General features: G+C 42.5%; 1 protein-coding gene across 1 annotated transcript; it reads left to right on the top strand.

Moving 5' to 3' along the window:
• Nucleotides 1–828: 828 nt before the first annotated feature.
• Nucleotides 829–17002, top strand: LOC144706354 (Cation efflux family protein). Its single transcript, XM_078579266.1, has 12 exons — nt 829–1177; nt 7650–7719; nt 8383–8480; nt 8709–8839; nt 9962–10077; nt 11005–11101; nt 11197–11281; nt 15465–15527; nt 15845–15950; nt 16082–16200; nt 16493–16581; nt 16667–17002. The coding sequence occupies exons 1-12, from the start codon at nt 872–874 to the stop codon at nt 16770–16772; spliced, it is 1386 nt and encodes a 461-aa protein (XP_078435392.1). The 5' UTR covers nt 829–871; the 3' UTR covers nt 16773–17002.
• The last annotated feature ends 202 nt before the right edge of the window (nt 17003–17204 follow it).

Raw genomic sequence — 17204 nt, 5'->3', positions numbered from 1 at the left:
TTAAAAAAGGATTGAAAATTATCTGAGTATAATTGTATTTATTTTTTAATAGTGTATTCAATAATTAGTCACCAAATACTTGTGACAAAACTACATGATCTGGGAGATCAAATGATGGGGGCTACAAATGATAAATTATATTCAAATATAAATCCCAATTTTCTTTTTTTAAAATTATTTGAATTTTTTTCATTTCCGATGAAACCTATTTTCGGATTTGTCCCTCGATAAAATGAGCTTTTTAAAACTCTCTTTAATATTTATTTACATTTGGTGAGGTTAACCAAAGGTCTAAGACTACATTGATGAGCTTGCAGTTTAGGCTGTTAATTAAATTCCAACGAAGTTAATTAGATTTTTAAACAGAGGCATTGTAAGTGGCAGAGTCGTCTTGCTGTCACGATCCACCGAGTTCCAGCCGCTCATCACACGGATTCGTCCCTAGAAAAAAACGCGCTTTAAAAGATTCTCTTTAAGATTTATTTACATTTGGTGAGGTTAACCAAAGGTCTAAGACAGCATTGATGAGCTTGAAGTTAAGGCTGTTAATTAAATTCCAAGGAAGTTAATGAGTTTTTTAACGCGTTGTAAGTGGCAGAGTCGCCTTGCTGTCATGATCCACCGAGTTCGAGCCCCGCGTTGCACGGATTTGTCCCTCAAAAAAAATGAGCCTTGTAAGATTCTGTCTAAGATTTATTTACTAAGAAATTATTTTTTCAAAAAATATTTACTATGAAACAATAGTTTAGTACCAGAAAATCTACTTTAAGATGTATATTTTAATATGGCAGCGGTCTTCTTTTGGGAAATTCTCATGAGCTATAAATACTCTTGAGAAAATTCTCATCAGAGAAGGAATTGCGGTTCTGAAATGGGATTCCGGCTGCTTCGAGCTGCGATCAGAGCTTCCAAATTCGCAAACCAAGCAGAGATTTGTATAATTCGATCGGAAGTGGAGCGCCAGAGCTGCTTCTGGATCAGCAGAAGATGGCACACTGGGGATCATTCTCATTCTCATTCCCATCACCACCATCATCTAGGAGGGAAGGAGGGAGACAAGGTTTTCAAGCTGGGTTTGGCCGCAGATGTGGCGCTCGCGGGGGGTAAGGGCGTGGCGGGGTTCTTATCCGGCAGCACGGCTGTGATCGCTGACGCAGCACACTCCATCACGGACATTGTGAGTTTTTTGAATGTTCTTAGGGTTTCTGCGATGAATTTTCACCCGGGGCCCTTCTTTTTTGCTCTCTGATTATAGTCTTGGTGTGAAATTTTCCTGTTCTGGTGGTGATTTTCTTCTTATAGTCTTGCTTCGGTGGAGACGATTGTAACCTTTATTGTTCTTGTCCGAAAAAGAGGTCGTGGGAAGTCGTGTAACACTACTTGACACCACTTTTTCAAGAACGGAGAATATGATAATCATCTTGTTGAACCATAGATGTCGCCCATGAAGGAGATCGTCACAATTTTGATCGAAACAGTTTGAGGGCTGCCAATTTATACCTTTTGAGGATTATTTCGTCCTGCTTGAACTCTTTAAAAATTTACGTCGTGAAGCCTTGGTTGTCGGGATGACACACGATAAAAGTGGACTAATTTTTGAGGGAATTTTTATGAAAGCCATCAATGAGGTTGAGGTGAGATTTTTTAGTTTGTTGATCTCTCTTCAGAAACTAATCCCTGGATAATATTCAGTTATTGTGAGATCTGGCGGATTCCTACGACAATTGATAGGAAATCCAGAAAGAAATCGACGAGTGTTATAAATTAACAGATAGATGATAAACAGAGAGGTAACAGAAGGAATGGTGGGAGGAATGGAGCTCCTACACAGGGTGGCGCCTTTGGAGTTGAAAGAAAAACACTTCACACAAAAAAAACCCCTTACGGAGGCTAGGGTTTTGGGGCCCTTTAATGGGTCCCCAGTACATTCTCTCACGTGTGAGTCACTTAAGTAGACTCACACATGAGAGTCTCATTAAAATGGTCCCACGTGTGACCATTTGATGAGGGGTCACACGTGGGAGTTTTTGAGAGAAGAAGTTCTCCCAGTGGGCCACTTATATAACGTGACCCACTTACAATGGAGGAAGATTAGAGAAACATAGAAGGAGAAGAAGAGAGAGAGATAGGAGAGAGAGAGATAGTGCGGGAGTTCAGTCCAACACCCCCCCGCAAGCTAGGTGTGGATGTTGACCATGCCTAGCTTGGACACCAACAAGTGGAATCTTGGACCCGGCAATGACTTGGTGAAGATATCGGCTTTCTGGTCAGCAGATGGGATAAATGCTGGTCTGATAACACCGCGATCAATATTCTCGGTCAGATAGTGACGATTTATGGCCATATGTTTTGTTCGGTCATGCTGAACGGGATTCTTCGCTATGGCCAGTGCAGACTGGTTATCACAATACAATCTGACCCCACTGTTGTCATACAGACCAATATCTTCAAGGAGATGTTTCAGCCACCGACACTCTGAAACACCACTCTTCAGGGCACGTAATTCAGCTTCTGCACTTGACAACGATACTTCTTTTTGTTTCTTGCTCCTCCAAGGAATGAGACTGCCCCCTAAGAAGGTGCAGTAGCCTGATGTGGAGCGACTATCTATCACGGATCCTGCCCAATCAGAGTCGGTGTAAGCTTCCAGCGACAAACCTCCTTCCCGAGTGAAAAGAAGTCCCTGCCCAACTGTAAACTTTAGATATGCCAGAATGCGGTAAGCTGCATGTAAATGTATTTCATGTAGATCGCTCATAAATTGACTCAGTAGACTGACTGCATAAGAAATGTCAGGCCTCGTGTGATTGAGATAGATCAGTTTCCCAATCAGTCTCTGGTACGATGTTTTATCCACTGCTGCTCCAACATCGTTCTTTCTGATCTTGACATTTACATCCAGCGGGGTACTAACAGGCTTGCATCCCAGCTGTCCTGTCTCTTGGAGTAAATCTAGTGTGTATTTATGCTGGCTGAGAGATATTCCATCCTTAGAGTATGCGACCTCAATCCCCAAAAAATATTTCAGTTGGCCGAGTGCTTTCATATCAAACTGTCTTGATAAGGCTGCAGTCAAATGACTGATTTCCTCACTATCTTCCCCAGTAACCAATATGTCGTCGACATAAACCAATAACACAGTAACTTTTCCAGTTGTTCCCTTCTTAATGAACAATGCGTGGTCTCCCCTTGCCTGGCAGTAATTTCGTTCAATCATAGCTTTTGTAAATCGCCCAAACCAAGCCCTCGGGGACTGTTTCAGTCCATACAGCGCCTTTTTTAGCCTGCATACCTGGTTCGCCTTGTCTATCAAGGTATATCCTGGCGGAAGTTGCATATACACCTCCTCTTCTAGTTCTCCATGGAGAAATGCATTTTTTACATCAAATTGGAGGATGTCCCAATCACACTTGGCCGCAAGGGCTATTAAAACTCGAACTGTATTGAATTTAGCTACCGGAGCGAACGTCTCACCATAGTCAATACCTTCCGTCTGAGTATATCCCTTAGCAACGAGTCTGGCCTTAAGTCTTTCAAGTGTTCGATCTGATAAGAACTTCGGGGTGAATATCCAACGACATCCAATGGCTCTCTTCCCGTTGGGAAGGTTCACAATCTCCCACATATCATTCTTCATAAGAGCGGCCATCTCTTCATCCATGGCTGCTTTCCATCCCGGGTCTCGAAGGGCCTCTTCAACTTTATTTGGAATGTGAATATCTCCCAGCAGAGAAAGAAAGCTCTTGTAGTCATCACTTAGCTTCTCATACTTAGCGTATTGGCCAATAGGATACTTGGACTTGGCTCGGCAGGATCGCAACCCTTTTCTAAGGGCTATAGGCCACCCAACATCATCATCAATCGCATCCATTTCCTGGATATTAATAGTTTCTGTTCTTCCTGTTCCCCTTGACTCATCTCTGCAACTGCTTTAGCTTGACTGTCTTGTTCAGGTTGCTCATTCTGCTCCTCTCCATGTCCATCTACAGGCTGAGTTGTTGGGTCTTCATCATTATAAAACTCCTCGGATATATCTTCAATTTCCTGATTTCCAGGTGGTTGTACCTGGATTGAGATAGCTGGAGATACTTGCGTGTATCCCATGTGACGGAGAAATTCCAAGTCTGTCACATCTTGGTCATCTGGAGGCCTTTTAGTTGGACTTTCTTTCTGAAAATAAAATTCAGATTCTTGAAATACAACATCTGCAGAGACAAAAAACTTCTGTGATGGGGGGTGATAGCATCTATACCCCTTTTGTGTGCTGGAGTAACCCACAAATACACAACGAATTCCTCGTGGGTCCAACTTTCCCAAGTTCTGATGAATGTATCCAACACACCCAAATACACGGGCAGGAAGTCCAGAGAACAAACGCACCTTCGGAAATGATTCTTTCAGTCGATTCAGGGGACTTTCATAATCTATTACCCTCATGGGGATTCGATTTATAAGATGAGCAGCAGTCAACACAGCTTCTCCCCAATACTTCTTCAGCAAATTCCCTTGATACAACAATGTCCTGGCAGTTGCAAGGGTATAACCCAGACGCCTCTCAGTTAGGCCATTTTGCTGAGGGGTGTTCACACAAGCAGTTTCATGGATGATCCCCTTGTCCAAGAAGTGTGACCTGACTTCGGAGTTGAGAAATTCAGTTCCGTTGTCAGATCTGAACCGCTTAATTCTCTTCCCAAATTGGTTTTCAATCATTTTGCAGAATCCTACGATGATTTTTGGAGCCTCGGCCTTTGACTTCAGCAAGTGTAACCACATAGTACGACTGTGATCATCAATGAACACTATAAAATACCGACATCCAGTTAGACTTTCCACTGGGCACGGTCCCCACACATCACTATGTATGCAATCAAATGGGGAATGAAAACGATCATCCATAGATTTAAACGACGTTCTCCGAAGTTTTGCCATATGGCAGGCTTCACAAAAAAAGTCTTTAACAAAAATTCCCCGAAACACAGAGGGATAACAAGTTTTAAGTAAATCAAAAGGCGGGTGCCCCATCCGTTGATGAAGACGAATCACCCTCTCCTCCTTGGGACTCATCCGTTGTGTCACCATGCACTGCCATGTACTGCCATCCAGGAGGAGTAAGCCACCTTCTCGCCTAAAGGACGAAATCTTCGTCCCGGAGACCTTATCACATAAAAAACACTCATCACTGTCCAATATAAATCTCCAACCATAATCATCAACGACTTTTTGTATAGAAATCAAGTTAGCTCTTAAGTCTTCCACATGTTGAACATCTTTGAGCAGGCCAAGGGAATTAAGTAGAACCCTGCCAACACCTTTCACCGATAACGATCCTCCTCCTGCTGTTTGAACTCTGTGAGTGGCCCCAGCAGAGGAATATTGATTGAACAGGGATCCATTTGGGGACATATGATCTGTAGCTCCGGTATCTGCAATCCATTCATCAGATAAGGAATTACCTGATTTCACTAAGACGGTGGAGCTGAGCTTCTCCTGCACCTCTTCGACTTCGGGACTCGTCACGGTAGGTCCTGAACTCTGTGGCTGTGATGCCGCCACAAGGGCCTTCTTGCCCGAATTCTGATTTTTCCAAGCCAATTTCCAGCAATTTTCTTTGGTATGACGCCGCTTCTTGCAGTAATTGCAGAAAAGGGCGTCACGACTATCTTCTCCTTTGCCTCCCACAGCTGGACTTGGTTGAGACGGACGTGGTGTCCAATTCCCAGTGGGATTAATCCGAATCTCAGGCTTCTTTGTAAGGAGCGCAGCGGAGTTCTGCACCTGAGAATCCGGAGTAACCCCAAATCTGCTCTCAGCCTGTAAGATAGCACTGATAGCTTCTTCAAGAGACGGCAGCTTCTCTCGATGAAGCAATTGACTCCTCACTGACTCATAGATGGAATTCAGGCCCATAAGAAATGTAAAAATTCTCTGCTTCAGAATGTATTGCCTCTCCACAGATTGTGGATTCTGCACTGGCCAAAGATGGTCAATTTCTCTCCAAATTGCTTTGAGTCGGGATGAATACTGCCTGCCATTTTCTCCACCTTGACGCGCCGATGTCTCCTGCACCTTGAGCTCGTAAATGCGCCAGTCATGTGACTGCTCTGCAGTGTATCTCTGGATCTCATCCCAGAGTTCTTTCACTGTGTCGCAGTAGAGAAAATCTCTCCTCATCTCAGGAGTCATGGATCTTAGCATCCAACCCAAAATCAAGGACTCCTCTGCCTTCCACCTTTTGAAATCCGCATCTGCTGGAGTTCTGGGAAGATCAGTCAGATGATCTCCCAGGAAACAACCATACACAGTGAGAGTGACCATTTTTGACCACTCAAACATGTTTCCCCCATCAAATTTCACTTCTGCTGGGGGAAACACAACTCCAGCCCTTCCAATCTCTGCATTTGAGGCACTTGTTTCCCCAACTCTAGCTCCAGGGATATCTTGAACAAATCCAGGGGTACCCTGGGTTGTGATTTCATCTCCTAGGCTTGCCATGCTTGAAGATGATGCTGAAGAACTTGACAAATCGAGGTAAGCTCCCTGGAAGACTTCCTCGAGATGCTGCAGAGATGTACTCACAGGATTGAGTGCTCTGATACCATGTTATAAATTGACAGATAGATGATAAACAGAGAGGAAACAGAAGGAATGGTGGGAGGAATGGAGCTCCTACACAGGGTGGCGCCTTTGGAGTTGAAAGAAAAACACTTCACACAAAAAAAAACCCCTTACGGAGGCTAGGGTTTTGGGGCCCTTTAAGGGGTCCCCAGTACATTCTCTCACGTGTGAGTCACTTAAGTAGACTCACACGTGAGAGTCTCATTAAAATGGTCCCACGTGTGACCATTTGATGAGGGGTCACACGTGGGAGTTTTTGAGAGAAGAAGTTCTCCCAATGGGCCACTTATATAACGTGGCCCACTTACAATGGAGGAAGATTAGAGAAACATAGAAGGAGAAGAAGAGAGAGAGATAGGAGAGAGAGAGATAGTGATAGGAGAGAGAGAGATAGTGCGGGAGTTCAGTCCAACAACGAGTCATGTTAGACTCGTCGATTTCCGATTCCAATGTTTTCCAAATCTTGATGGAGATTGTTTCTGTTTGATCAATAACTTGTCATCGTATATATTTGAAGTATAAGTTTGTTGGTTCTCGTCAACAGTCAGAAAGGCAAAATGGCTCAACTTATCTACGACGTATGAGGGGTATATACAAAATGGCTATTTGGCTGAATTAACCATGCCCCAATATTCATAGAACTGTTAGAATAATGGTTCTAGTCGCCTTAAACTGTGTGTAGCTCGTGAGACACACAAGCAACATCAGTGCGCCACAACCGGTGGTTCCCTTATCCAACAACTTGGTAGAACCAAGGTCCTGCTAGAATCCAAGTGATTCCTTGGTTATTGTCTCTTGAATATTAATCAACTGATTGATTGTCCGATTCCCCTGCACTGTGACCTGTGCCCTAAAATGAGTTCTCTATCTGTTCTCCAGATTTGACTTTGCAATGAACTAGTTGTCCCTAAAAGCTGAAATGAATCTGCTAGTTGTCCTTTTTTTACCAATTTGTTTTTATCATTTTTGCCAGTATCATTCATTTTTAAAGATATTTTGATTTGATTGCTATCTATTCATGATTCTTCTGACAGGTTCTCAGTGGTGTTGCATTATGGTCATTCAGAGCGTCCAGAGTTCCTAAAGATAAAGTACACCCTTATGGTTCGTCATCAATTTCAAGAGAACATGATATTCTTCTGAAAATTTTCTCCTGTGGTCTATGAAACTTCTTAAAACATGCCCATAACCTCTGTCCTGACCATCTCTCAGAATGTAGTAAAGAAAACAGTGCTACAAACCCCAACCCCTTAGGGTATTTTGCCATTTCATCTTCTTAGAATCCCTTCTAAGTGTTGTAACCCTCCTCGTTGGAGGGCAGGAAGAAGCTTGGTTTTGGAATGTTGATGACGTCTACTCCTCTCCCTTTAGTCAACGATTTCTCTGCCTGCTCCTCCTTGCTGAAGTCCACTCTCACATCTCCTGCTCAGATGCAGACGTCTACTCCGACTCCTTATCCAACCCTCCGTTCTCTTCCCCAATAGGGATTTGGGAGTTCTTACCTCAAAAATCTGGTAATCCATACTACCTCTGATTTAACCCTATATCTCCATCCCTCGAATGGACTCTTGAGTTCTCATCAGTTAGATGCCTGAGGTCTTTAAAGTCATCTTTGAATGCAAGGGATGGAGCAACGAGTATTTTCCCGTTGTCACAATTTCCCTCCTCATCCATAAAAAAGTTCAAAATTCACTATGAATGTTACAGACACTATTTGTCTGGTAAGAAAAATGACTGGCATGGCACTACTCTTGGTTTTGTTTTCAGGGCATGGTAAATTTGAGAGTTTAGGAGCTCTCGGAATATCCTGCATGCTTTTGGGCACTTCAGGGGGCATAGCTTGGCATGCTTTACATGTTTTTCAGGTAGAAAGTCATTGTTTTTATTTTATTAATATTTAATTGATATTTGTTGTCAACTGTTCAGTCTATAATTCAACCCTAATATTTTATCGTATAATAACCTATTAAGGCTGCCTCATTTAAGTTACTGCAATAAATTTGGTTAAAAATTTTCAAACTTTTTGTGCAATTTAAATGCTGAAATTAATGGGTCCAAATATAATTACTTTTCATGTTTCATTTCACGGGCAGGATATATACGTGTCTACAACCGATGCTACTAATCATATTCACATTCACAGCGGTCATCATCATGGGATTGACTTGGATCACCCTTTCTTGGCTTTGAGCGTGACCATCTTGTCAATCTTAGTGAAAGAGGGGTATAATGTGATGCTATGATGTCCTTGTAGCTCTTAAATTATCCTGTTCTTCTCATTTATTTGTAAAGAGCATTGTCAAACTTTCTTATTACTATGAACTTTAAACTTTTATATCCTTTATGAGTAGATGAAGTTTATTTGGGGCATAATGTAGGATCCATTATTTGGTTTCAACCATTTAGGTGGGAGCAGACATAACCTTGTCTTATTTATTTCCATAAATTGAATTTATACTACAATAGTAAGCCTTCGCAGTGTAAAATGCTTGATACTTGATTGTTTCAAAGCCTAACTTTTTACCCTTATTGCAGGCTCCCTTTAAAGCTATATTTTTACTACTGAAGATAGTTTCAGCGTTTACAAATAAAGGGTGTAAATTTTAAGAAATTATGACATGACATTGGTGTCATTAACCGATAGGTTCTGCTCAGCAAATATCTTACAGGATCTGTGTCTGAACTGGTTAGTTATAGTTTATTTATCAAATAAGACTTATCATGAAACAAATCGTATTGTCGAGCGAGTTTCTTGATAAAACTACAAGTTTCCCTTTTTTATCAAGTTACAATTGATGTTGATGATACATCATGAATTGGTTTTTTAATTTGCAGATATTTGTAGTTCCATTTTCTTACCATAAATTAGCAGATATTATAGAAGGTGTTTTTTGATAATCTCACAATTTATTGACGGTAGCACCTCACAATGGGACCTCACAATGGGACTAAGTTTTAAGAATATAAAATTCGAACCTTCCCTGCAGAAGGGGTAAGGGTTCGATAGAAGTAGGTTATGAATGAAAGGAAGATACAAAATGTGATACCCATCGGTAACTTCCTGGGATGTCAGTCAGAGATCTACTATTGTCATGGGTTGAGTTGCATCTGCACTTCCTCTTTAAGTCTTCCATCTTTAACTTAAATCTGGAGACAACAGTCCCGTAGTTGAATTGATTGATCCTGCTTAAAATCTCCATCAATTATTATTTTCTTACAGAAAACATGATATTGAACTTCAGATGTGAAGATGTCCCTACAAGTATCCATTTATTATTTTTCTCGCCCTATTTGCTTTCGTAGAAATTAATATAGAAGGCTGATGGTGTCATGTTTTGAGGGAAAGGCTTTATTGGATCACAAAACGTGCTGGAGATAAGGAAAGAAGTGAACTGATGAAAGCTAATGCATGGCACCACCGTGCAGATGCCGTCTCATCAGTGGTTGCTCTTGTGGGGATAGGTTGGGGATCGAATTCATGCTTATCACTTGATAACCCCGTTTTCCTCTTTCGTATGACCTTAATTTTATGGTCTCTGATGTTCACTTTAATTTCTAGGTGCTAAACCCAAGGCATTTTTTTTTTTTCAGTCGTTATATTATTGCATATACTAGGAAAGCAGTCAAAACCTATTTGTTATTTACCCTCAGGATTCTGGGGTAGGGTTCAGGAAATATTAACATCAATGTCCATGACCTTCATTGGTGTTGGCGAATTTTTGGGTGGTTGAAGTTCATGCTGATATTGAAAAGGTTACTTTGATGGTTGACAGGATATAATTGAGGGTTGATACTGCTTGTCAACGTGAGCCATCAGGTTTATAAAATTATAGTTAGAAAAGTTGTCAACCCTGTCAACGTTGCATCAATGTTGACGTCAAACACCTAGTTCAAATTGGCAGAAAATTATTAAACTTAGGACAGTTGACATCTGTGGTAATATTGACAGTTGTCGACATTGACTTTGCCATCGACGGACGACCAACATTGTCGTCAATGTCTTTAAGGATGTGTTGAGCCCTATTCTAGGATAGAGACTCCTTTCGTACCGTTATGAGCCTTGATGTTATAGGATAGTGAGGATGCTCCATTAGACTTTAGCAGAGGGTTAATTTAATTTTGGAATCCCTATCTGCCAACGTAAGGGACATAGATTATAATGAAGCACAAACATTGTGTCATTGGGTGCCGAAGGCCTAATGACACAAGTTTTGATCCCACCACCATATTATCATCCCATCTCTGTTCATAATATCAAATATTAAAAATTGATCATCAAAAGAGTTGCAGCCCTTGTCACTGACACAGAAACAAAACCCCCTTCATTGGAAGCTTTTCATAGTGTAGAAATAACTTTTTAGTCCCTAATTATGGTGCTTACTGATGCAGGGTCTGCTATTCTTGGTATGCCATTAATAGACCCACTTGCGGGACTTGTAGTATCTGGCATGATCCTTAAAGCAGGGCTAAAATCTGGTTATAACAGGTGATACCATCTCCCATAAAATTTCTTTGCACAATTAATAAGTTTTATACTTTACCATGAGATTTCATATTCTGTTTAATACATTATGTGTGCAGTCTGATGGAACTTCTTGATGCTGGAGTCCCCAGATACATTCTGTCACCCATCAAGGAGACGATACGTCTTGCTGAGGGTGTGAAAGTAAGCCACGTGTTGTTGTTCTTTTTATCCTTTTTATGTTTGTCATGGATTTATTTTTCGATGGCTTCAGGGAAAAGTACACCAGATTAATTTAACGTACAAAAGGATTCCTTCCTTCAGTTAGGGAAGAAATCTAAAGCTGAATCTTGTTTTTTATCCAGTTTTGACAGACTCAGTGTCTATAACAGTTGGTTCAATTTTCTTTAATTTTTACTGTCGTAAACTGGAACCTTCTTTGAGTTTTGGTGAGAAGCTAAATGTTGCATGTCCCTGTTTTATACCTTTTCAGAAAATGACTTTATTTGTCATATATTTGTATCAGTACCCTTGTTATGTGATACAGTCCTTCTGAGGGTCATATTGTGAAATAGCGGGAAGGAAAAGGTCTCTGGTGGGATGGTCAACTCTGAGAGGAGCGCGGACAAGGAGGGTTGACAGAGTGGATGTCGCTGAGATGGACAAGTGCCGATAGAGTGGACGTTGCTGGGGGGATTGGTGTTACCAAAAAGAGAGACTCACTTCTTACTCAATGTCCTGTCTTCCAATGATGAGGGCTTCATGTTCACAAGGGAAATAACGCAAAAGTCCCTAGTGGGCTTACGATAAGAGAGATAGTAACATTACTCCCCTTGTCAAGCTCATGTTGTCCTCAATCTGGTGCATCGTTGCTGGTTCTCAATGTGTTGGTGACGTCTTCTGTGTGCTGTTCACCACCTGGCAAGTCAATGTGATTATTGATTTTTTTGGGACAACAGTGTTAGAGCGTAAACTCTTGCACTAACAGCAGTGCCCTTGGGCTTTGCATGCTAAAGTTTCCTCTTTGGTCAGGTTGAGCCGGTGGGAATGGGTGGCACTTGTGCCTTTGACGGTGTCCGTTGCTGGCTCCGGGCCTTTTGGTCCTTGAGGGTGCAGGATCCATGAGGCAGAGCCGAGGGGCCATCAACTTTCTTGTAAAAGGGCTTCTTGAAGAGGTTGTAGCTGTTGACTTTGTCACAGATTTTGGGGTGCAAGGTGGCATGGAGGGGGTTCATCATCGTCTCTTCAGCTTGGTTGGGGAGGTAGCCTATAGGCTGCATGAACTTGGTCACCAACTTGTCCACCATGCCTGCTTGGCACATGTTGAAAAACAGTCATAGGTGTTGTGGGCCATGACTCCCTGGTGTCTGTTCAGCTGGCGCTTGAAATCAGCTCAACTACAGAATCCCATGCTGTCGCCAATGTAGTACAACTAGGAGGTCGCAGTCTTGTCCATGCATCTCAGCCAGCATTCAGGATCATCCCTTGAAAAGGCTGGAATGTTGGCCCTGAGGTGGCAAGGTCCGGGGGGATGACTGGCATGTCCCAGATGGTTGCGGCCTGGGTTACCTCAAGGTTGATGCTAAGGCTGATTGCCGTTGTCCCATGTGTCATTATCAGCGGGATGGACTGGCCCACGATTGTGCCGAGGCATGACTGGTTGGAGATGAGCCGTCTGGGAATGTGATAAGGCACTACCTCAGACGTATGAAAGCAAAAGGGGGAAGGTTGCCACGTCACGTGACAGCCTGGAGTCGAGAAGTTCAAACGAATGAAGACGTTATGGGAAAAGGTGAATAAATGGAAGTTTTGACCAAGGAGGAGAGGGGTTGAACGTCTTCTGAAGCAGCCGCGAGAGATGCTCTCGAGGAGGAGGAGAAGTTGCTGATCCGGCTCCTCTCCGATCGTCAAGGGTCGGTACGACCTTGTAGGTGAATCCCCAGTCCTTTTGTTATTTCTTCTTGTTGGAACACTCAAGGTGGAATTCTCGTTTCTTTTCTGACCTCGTTCGTCCAAGGATCTAGTCAACATTATCACATTGGTTTCATTCCTCTCGTCGGGAGGTCTTTGTGCCGGGCCAGTTATATTTCTTCAGTCCGAGCTAACTTAACTCTCTAACCCAAGGGGGCGCTATCAGGATGTACCTAGAGATGTGGGGAGTCTTCTGGGGCCCGAGGAGTGAATTTGGGTGGACGGAGCTCTGTCTCTTCTACCCTGAGGACTGTCAACACAGGTCTTCTGTGAGTGGTTCAGCTCACACGAGGATGCACAGGCATGGTCCACTGTGGTTGGTGTCCAGATCAAGCCACCAATAGGGAATCTGGGCTGCCAGGGGCTCAAGGACGAGGTCCCATGCCTCGCCCCAACCTAGCTGTGGTGAGCCTTCGAGAATTGTGGCATCGTGGTGGGCAAGTGAGTGGTTACGAAGGCAGGTACTTCACAGGGTTGGTGTGCCCTGGAGATTTGGTGCTCTACTGACCTTCTGGGATGGCCCAGGGTGGCCAGATGGGGGCCCATAAAAACCATGCCTGACCCATTCGCCTGATTGCCTGCTGGGATCTGGCTCGCAAGAGTTGAAAATGACCGGTCGTGGGTTAAAAAAACTCGTAGCTGGCCTATTTTCCTGGTCACCTGCCTAACACACCATGAGAGGTCAAAGTGGGTAGGTTGTGGGTAAAAAACACATGGCTGGCCCGTTTTCTTGGTCACCTTCTTGAAGCGACACATCAGAGGCCATGGTGGACTGGTCACCAGTAAAAAACCCCTGTCTGTCCCATTTCCCTTTTGATCGGGTCTGCTAGTCTTGTGCTGGCAGCCTTTTCATGTCAGGATAGGCCGAGATGGTCCCCAATCTCGGCCTGCTTTGGTTCAGGGCAAGGACCTGTTGAACACCATTCAGGTTGACGCAACAATGAAGATTTGCGGTGCCGGCGACAGATCCCCGGCTGGTGCTGTCTCTGACAGAGGAGGTGAATGCGGCTGAGGTGACACCAACGGTAGGGCTGGTGGGCACTTGGCAGTGGTTGGAGCCAGCTGGACAGCAATGGTGGTCCCCAGCATTCGCAGCTGGACAGTGAGCACTGTGATTTGCTTGGAGAATGCCTCGCATTGACGCTCGAGGCCCAATTTGAAAGTTTGCAGGATGGCGGCCTGATGGGTCTCGAGGGCAGTCACCTTAACTGCCAGGTTTTACATGGTGGTGATAAGCGTCTACTGAGAACCTATCAGACAAAGAAGAGGAAAGCTTATAATTCCACGCTTGTGGATTGACCCACACGTGTGAGAATTTGAATAATGGCGGGAAAGGTGCAACACAAAAGGAAGTATGATTTGGCTATGAATAAAGAGGGGAAGAAAGGTCGAGGGGGCATATTTTGGAAGTCATCAGAGTTGCTCGTGGAGATCCTCCCCAAGCATAGGTCGTCGCCCGATCTGGCCGACAACCACTCGTTCTATCGCAAGACTATTATCCTACTTCTTCGTCCTCACATTGTTCTTGATTTTCATCTCTCTCTCTCTCTCTATATCAAGACTTGTGAACTTCTTGTTGATTATGGCGGTATCCATTCGATAGTCGTCTTACATTGTGGATGTTTGATGCGATAAACCATTCCAAATTGTTAGATCTACCGGTGTCCTAACAGGTGGGTGGTGGAACTTTGCTTGACATGGGCTGATTAGGGGATGACGCTGAGGGTGATGGCATATGGATGTCGGTGGTGGCTTGGAGGCAGTGGTAACTGCACACTCTGGCCCTGATACAAATGATATGGTCCTTCTGAGGGCAGTATTGTGAAAGAGAGGGAAGGAAAAGGTCTCTGCTGGGATAGACAGAGCTGAGGGGATCGAAGATGAGGAAGGGGGGCAGAGTGGATGTCGCAGAGACAGATGAGGCTGACAGAGTGGACATCGCCGGGGGCAATCAACATTACCGAAAGTGGAGACTCACTTCTTACTGAATGTCCTGCTCTCCATTGTGGAGGGCTTACATGTTTAAAAGGGGAATGAAGAGACTAAAAAGTCCCTAGTGGTCGTAGAATTATGTTTTTACCATTGAAGCTCCATGATAGTGGATATATTCAAAGTAAGAGTATGGGATATTTGTCCCATGAATCGGCAATCCCCTTTCCTTTGCAAGCTTTTGTTTGTGTCTCGCACCTAGGAAATTGGTAATATCTATATCTGGAAACAAAGAAGCAGAATGAAACAGCAGTCTGGGAGGAAACCCTTGCTTCACAGTAGGTTATGTATATGTAATACGCAAACATCTATGTTGTTCTATCGTATTTTGAAACTTTTTACACTTAGCATATTTTTTATTCTTATTGTAGACTTGAGGATAAGCATTTTTTACACTTAGCATATTTTTTATTCTGTTTCTGCAAAGGGTTGCCATCGGTTGAGAGGAAGAAAAGCTGGCTCTTCATTATATCTTGACGTGCATATTGAGGTGCTTTCAATTACTCTCCAGTTCACCGCTATTTTTTTACTTCATTATTTGTATATTAAAACTATTTCACCACAGGGGTGATAAGGAAATTGTTGGTAGCCACCATAGACCAATTAACATTTATTTATAGAATTTCGTGTAGTTACTATTTTAACCACATTCTTCTCTAAGGGTTCTAAATTCGACAAATGATGTTGGTTAAGTGGCAGCTCAAAAGAAACCATTGAAGTGAAAAAGGATAATATTTATCGCTTAAATTTTCTATTTTGTTGATACTTTTATTTTTGATCATCAGTTTTAACAGAAAAATATCTCAGGTTGACCCATTTCTTAGCGTCAGCGCTGCTCATAATATCGGAGAAAAGGTTCGGCACAAAATCCAGCAACTTCATGAGGAAGTCGCAGAAGTATTCATTCATATTGGTAGTGAACTTTTATAAAACTTTCTTACGATTCATAGTTTTGAAAAACGTTAGACGTTGATGCATTTGTCACCGAAAAAAATTCAGCTCTTTCAGTCTCTTTCCTTATATTTTTATTTCAATTTTCTGCAGACCCCTCAGTTTCTGGACTGCCTGAACTGAATTCGGATGAGCAGAATAACTCAAAGGACTATAATGAGCGAGATATTGATACACTTGTACGCGATATTTTTCCATCACAATTTCCGAAGGTGAGGAATTTACTTTTAGATATGATTAGTATATCTTTATTTTATTTTCCAGATATATCACATAAAAGTTTTAATTTAAAATTACTTGTCTGAGGTTGTTTGCGGTAATGAGATATCTTTTTTCTTTACGTTTCTTCTCTTATACTCACTCTGGTCACCAGATTTCCTTTTCTCATAGGAGTTCATTCTTTTCTCCATTAAACTTAAAGTTCTAGTTGAATTATGTAATCTCTAATTTATTCAACAAATTACTTTAAATATTTCACCAACTGTCACGAAATGTTTTCTGAAGATGATGGTTGAGCATATAACATGGCACTCGCTGCAAGGCAAGATCTTCCTCCAGATATTGGTCTCCATGGCGCCGGACACCATAATAAAGTGAAAATTCTCTTCCCCGATGCTATCAACTCATTGACTATTTTGCCCAAATTGTTGACTTTCTGACTCTTTTTGACTCATGAAGGGAAGCCATGGAGATGGCAAAGAGGGCAGAGAATGAGGTATTGAGAGCTGACCCTACCCTGGGCCAGGTAAGCATTCATCTTAAATTGAGCCAACTTACCCCTTAGGTTTCCTAATATTTATGGAATAATGAAGTTTACTAGAAAGGAGAAAAAGGATTTTCTTCCTTCCTGGGAAACGAGGAAGCTGCTTAAAGAACCTTGCCATTTTCTCAAGCTTCACATTGTATATTTTGCCTCAGATCTCTCTCAGCTACCCCATTAACCTTCAAATATGTCAAAAATCCTTATATTTTACTCTTTCATTTGATTCCATAGTGGAATAATTCCTTACATCATATGATGTTCTGTGGAGCTTATGTCATCCATGGTGGACCTCGCCTCACTGCTGATAATGTCATTATATTTTTAAGTTAAAGCTATTTTTTTCTGTTAAACTGATGCAAACATGTCTGAAGGATCATATGGAACAACTAAAGAAACAGCAGGATATCGGCATTTTTATGCACTTTGTCAAAATCCTCGAACACAAAGTACTTG

This window comes from Wolffia australiana, chromosome 8, assembly GCF_029677425.1.
Source record: "Wolffia australiana isolate 7733 chromosome 8, ASM2967742v1".
NCBI lineage: Eukaryota > Viridiplantae > Streptophyta > Magnoliopsida > Alismatales > Araceae > Wolffia > Wolffia australiana.
This window is presented reverse-complemented; position numbering and strand designations above follow the sequence as displayed.

Excerpts from the sequence above, each read along its gene's own strand:
- LOC144706354 (XM_078579266.1), top strand. The coding sequence starts at position 872 with ATGGGATTCCGGCTGCTTCGAGCTGCGATCAGAGCTTCCAAATTCGCA. Across the intron at positions 11,102-11,196 it reads CTAAAATCTGGTTATAACAG|TCTGATGGAACTTCTTGATG; the intron begins GTGATACCATCT and ends TTATGTGTGCAG. Across the intron at positions 15,528-15,844 it reads ATCTTGACGTGCATATTGAG|GTTGACCCATTTCTTAGCGT; the intron begins GTGCTTTCAATT and ends AAAATATCTCAG.